The sequence below is a fragment of the Primulina huaijiensis genome, chromosome 17 (genome assembly GCF_012295235.1).
Source record: "Primulina huaijiensis isolate GDHJ02 chromosome 17, ASM1229523v2, whole genome shotgun sequence".
Taxonomy (NCBI): Eukaryota; Viridiplantae; Streptophyta; class Magnoliopsida; order Lamiales; family Gesneriaceae; genus Primulina; species Primulina huaijiensis.
The window spans coordinates 14343994-14349546 of record NC_133322.1 but is presented as its reverse complement, the minus strand read 5'-3'; the positions used below and the strand labels follow the sequence as shown (position 1 = coordinate 14349546).

The 5553-nt window shown below is 36.3% G+C and overlaps 1 protein-coding gene across 1 annotated transcript; it reads right to left on the bottom strand.

Annotated features, from left to right (window-relative positions):
• Window positions 1-979: 979 nt before the first annotated feature.
• Window positions 980-5351, bottom strand: LOC140963532 (choline monooxygenase, chloroplastic-like). Its single transcript, XM_073422891.1, has 11 exons — window positions 4939-5351; window positions 4540-4585; window positions 4186-4321; window positions 3805-3879; window positions 3494-3706; window positions 3137-3232; window positions 2885-3003; window positions 2710-2803; window positions 2546-2596; window positions 2244-2407; window positions 980-1097 (listed from the first exon to the last, which is right to left on the bottom strand). The coding sequence occupies exons 1-10, from the start codon at window positions 5258-5260 to the stop codon at window positions 2270-2272; spliced, it is 1290 nt and encodes a 429-aa protein (XP_073278992.1). The 5' UTR covers window positions 5261-5351; the 3' UTR covers window positions 980-1097; window positions 2244-2269.
• Between the last annotated feature and the right edge of the window lie 202 nt (window positions 5352-5553).

The window sequence follows — 5553 nt, the reverse complement described above, 5'->3', positions numbered from 1 at the left end:
ATTAATATAAATAAAACAAATTTACCTTGTTTAGAATCCATGCAAGTATATTATTTTCATGCCTTGGGATATAAGATGGGTTCTTCCCAGAGTCTAAAAAGTAAAATAAAAAAAATTTTGAAAAGTTATCGAACATCGAAATCAAAATAATTGTTTATTAGGTATTCCAATTCCTTAAAATAGGGAGGGCAATTTTCTCAATAGGTTCGGTCCCAACGTGAAAAACCCGAAACGAAAAGGTTAAGAGAAGTGTTATCGCGTATGAGTTAGAGGATTATTTTAAATATCCGCAACAAATCGGAACAAATATGAGTATGTTTCCATTTTGTTAATTTTTCAAAAAATATTAAAATTTTGGATAGATTATTTTTGAATATGTAATAATTTCAAAATATTATATAATAAGAGTATGACACATACAATCTAAATATTTTATATATCGGTGCCAGTTTCGGCTCCATATTTAGTCCATATTTCATGTACATAGTCGGTGCCAGTTTCGGCTCCACGGGATGATCTTCGACGACGGTCATCCGATTCCGGTACAAGATAGAGGCCGCCACGAACCTCATCTGATAATAAGCAAAATCTTTGCCTAAACAGAGTCGAGGGCCACCGTTGAATGCCGTTAACTTGTAGGTCGATTCGCTCGTGTATCGTCCATTTCTCAGCCATCTCTCGGGTTTGAACTCTTTTCCCCACACGCTTTCCATTCGACCCATTGCATATATCGCATACACTACTTTTGTTCCCATCTTGAGTACGGTTCCATCTTCCACCACCTATTTTTATTGAACATATCACAATCATATCAATCTTCAAATTTTCTCCACGTAATTTGGATATAATATTCCAAGTTAATTAATTACCTGCTTGTGGTCGACTGGGCTGGAAATAAAATCTACATCTTAAGAAATAAGGGAGCTAGGATCCTTCCTTCTTTGCCGTGACCTAACCATGGCATTCGTAGAACCAGAAATACTAACAATTCAACCATTGGATTGATTTGCTGGTGGAAATTCAAACACTGAGTTTGCAGAAAGAATATGGTTTTCCTAAATTTCCTTACATCGTTTTCATTTGATCCATGTTTATACCTCAAATGTAGCGCCCTTACCCGAGCCACTACTAAACAGACTAATAAGCATGCAACATTAAAACTTAATAACAACAATTAAACAGCGGAAACCAAATAACTTAATCATATTACAACCCAAACGAAAACAGAACAAACAACAGCAGTCTTAAACATTAATACAACCATATCGAAAACATAATTCTGAACGAGAAAACGATAAACCACACATAAAAACCTCCACTGGATCATCACTGAAAACCCAACTGCACTAGCGACTGCCCTGGTCTTCCGAACCGTCCGAACCTAAGACCTGCCCCGTGGAATGGGGTGCCCAAGATGAAAACAAGGACGTGAGCGACAATCGCCCAATACGAGAATGTACGAGTATAAAAACTGATATGATGCATGCGAAATGTAATATACTCGGATATCAATGATCAAGTCAAGAATCACATGTTCAGTCTAGAGGCACCAGAGTGTGTAGTCTCTGATATGTCCTAGACATATTTTGGCTCTNAGCAGTAAAACATGTATCATGCAACATATAAATATGCAACATATAAGTGTGTATGCTACGCTTGGATATCTCAGACAGACATCACGTACCTCACTAAAACAATCTGACAGAAAGCTCTTAACCTAAACAAAACCAACAATATGAAATCACTATCAAATCAGATCCTGAATTACCAAACATGCTACAAAGTTCTTCCTAAAGGCTTTAGAATTATACCTGCGTCCGTCGTCAGCCCGCTGATGATGTCTCGATCTCAGTTCACCGACCCCCCCTCGAGTCGACACTAGCTCCGAAACTTCCCGACACCAAAGTGCCCTAGAAACTGGCTAGAAAACTTAAGGTATAAGGCTAGAACTCTCTCTGAAGGCAGCAGTGTAGGAAACAAAAGAATTCAGCTTCTATTTATAGGCTGCATCCGGACTATTTCGGAAATCCGAATCAATCTTATCTGTCACGTGTCAGAATCTCATTTGTCTGGTTAGATTTCTTGAGATAACGTAATCGGAAGTAGATCGGGTTATCCTTTTAAAATTCGGTGGATCCAACATATTAATCTCAAATTATCAATTCGTTAATAATACTTAATTAACAACTCTTTAATTATCTCTTAATTAATACTTCATTCAAAATAAGAGTTCAGGTCATTACATCAAAAAACTTGGAAAACAGGAACATTAATTCCTGAGATTTTCATGCAATAAACAATGGAAATGATGCATAGCCATCTCCACACTTGGACTATATCGGCCAACGTTATATGCCGGAGACTCGAGTCCCCTCTGGACAGCTTCGCTCAGCGTAATATCCTCTAACTGCACAATGGAATACAATGTTTATACAATTTATATGTATGCACCATGAAGAGTCGGCAGGGCGATTAAAAAAAGAAGACTATTTCATTCATAAATCAAATAAAATCTTTTCAAGTTCAATGCTGACAACTAGCACACCTGCACTTTTTCACTTTCTTCCAAACTCTTTTCAATGAAAGCAGTATCACCCTGAGAGGTAGAAAAATCAAGCTAATAAAATCATGCTACATAGAATTATCAGTTTGAATCAGTTGTACGTCAAATCCTTTTAACCTTGATAAGAATATCAATAAGAAATATACCTTGAGAGAAGCATCTAGAAAATAATCGAAAACCACTTTGCATCTCCGAGGTCCCAGTGGTAGCACGAGATTTGTGTCCATCCATGGACCGTATCTATAAAAGGCATGGCGAACAGGTCAAATGAAAAAGGCATCCAAACCCAAACTTAATGCATTAAAACACAATATCACTAACCTATTGATCATGAAGTTTGGATAAACAAACGCATATAAAGCTTTCGACCCAAGTCGAACAAATTCTTCATTGTCCGTCGCACCTCCTTCACAAATTTGTATGCTAACTTTTTCAAACATCTTGGCAATAAAAGGGAGAGAATCACATAAGATTCCATGAATCATATCAAGATCTTCACAGTATCACAAGCACATATTGAGACGAAAACAAGGAAAAATGGAAATAATACGAGAAGTTAACAACAGAGAATACTTTAGTCGAATAAGAATCGAGCTGGAGACCAGATGCAAGTCCTTTATGTGCATATGGTACGTGATAACCGCCATCCAAATAGTTGTCACAGAACACCTGTCGAATAAACGTACATTCGTTTGGATTTGGACTCATCAATGACTATGCTCCATTGTACTGGTAACTCAAATACTCTACATTTCTTTTTTCAAATAGACTAGGATATAGAAGATTAACTAATGTTGTACATGAATTGATGAATTTGATTTAGATGGAGGGAATCGATTTGGGGAAGGAATTCAGGGGGCGGATTTCAAATGACACCCAAGAATCTTAGGTGTATTTGAAATTAAACTGAAAAATGTGTTGTAAACCAACCTTCCAATTGCATTCGATAGTATATGTTCGTCTACAAACGTAATCCAACGAAGTGTCAACCCCATTGTTACTTAGTATTTCAGCGGTACTACCAAGCCATTCATCGCCCACGACCTGGCTATCGAATTCCCCCTCATGCCTCGTTTCTTCATTGAAATTGATTAGTACAAATGGCCCCCAAATAGCGACTTTGAGAGGAACAAGTCCCATTTCCTATCTTACATCTTACACAAGGTCAGGACAAAAACAAATATTATACATCATTAACAAAATGTAGAAAATTAATAGAAGAAAATTGATCTGTGGCATACATTCACTTTGAAATTCTTAATTCCTGTTATTCTAGTTGCCTTTATGAGTGCTCCATTCAACCCATATGTCCAACCCTGGAAGGATAAAAGAAAAAGACAATACGAAAAATAGGAACATAACGGTTGGATATTATTGAGTGTATAATCGAATGCAGCAAATAAAGAATTATGGCATTAAACATCGATTTTGAAGAATTTGGAAACGACGGACAGGTTTATATGAGAATGAATCTATCATATATCTATTGTTTAGGAGCTGAGGAAAATAGAAAAGGATCCCCAGAATCATAGTGACCTTCACGACACAACGAGAAGATTCATATCGAAGAACTTGGTGGAACATCTTAGACATTAACAACCATTTAACCATGTAAAACTCACATGATATGGGCAGACAAAACAAGTCTTCTTCCCCATCCCCGAGGCAAGAAGAGAGGCGTGATGGCGGCATACATTGTGAAACGCATTTAACATTCCCTTTTCATCCCGACAGACAACATACTCTATACTTCCCAAGCTGCAAAGGTAACCAGTTGGCCACAATCAAAGACACGCTTACTCACACTTCTTGTTTTCTTGTTATCATAAGACTGGTGTTTTTTGTTGTGTGTAACATGTCTGGTGCACAATTCTGAGTCCTTAGAAGCTTAATTCTAGAACAGAGGGAGTAAAAATATTGGTGGTGAACGTGAACTGGTGATCACATTGAAACAAGATAACTACAGCTAGTATTACCTGCCGGTGAAAAAATCACGAGGATCTCTAATCTGATCGGTGTATCCTAGCCAAAAAAATGCAACAATTAGAAGACTCCTATGTGTTAACAAACCAGAACAGTACATAAACACATCCAATGAAACTATTCACTCACACCTGTACATAAAAATAAGTGAACAGCAGCATCATTAAATCTTAGCCATCTTTTATCAATTTCTACTTTTTTCGAGCTATAATACAAGGATCAAGAGATCACATAAATCAATATATAAAAAGCTTAACTTGATTTATTTTCACATTTTGTTATAAAGTATGTCTTTTGTTTTTAAAAAATACATTTTAAAATATAATAATTTATTAAATAGTTCATAGCAAAAATATTTCTTTTAAAACATAAATAGTTGTAAAAAAGAATACCAACGGGGTGCCATCCCTTGTGGAAGACTTGATCGAGCTCAAAAGCGTAGAAATCAGGATCAGTGTACCAAGAACTTGGCGGGGTCGAAGCTTCTTCTATCGGAATTCCTGGGTGAAATTCTTGGACCAATTTTCGAGCTTTCTCATGAATACCATTAATTTCTTCGACGCAATTAGGCTGCAGAGAATTCTCAAGATCGCTGCAACGTCGGACAAAAATCTCGTTGGATTGAGACTGATTTATGGGTTTATTCGCAAATTCAAAATGGGTTTTTGGTTTGAATTGCGAGATTTGATGGAAGGTGAGGAGCTTCTGCATCATCTTAAATTTACCACTGTGAATAAAATTTGGTTCGTCTTTCGTGTGATCTTTATTGATAATTATTACAGAAACTTCACCATCAGTAACCCGATATATTCCAAATGTTGATTATTAATTTAGCAATATTTACTATTTAAATAGACATTCGTGTTGAACTTTACTATCTCGTACCTGTCCGTCATTAAGTCTACAACAATTTAGTAGATTGAATAAAATAATACCGTCTTAATAAAAAAAATCTCAAAAAATATTTTCAGATGTGTAAAATCAGTCTAAGCTACAACCACATAGCC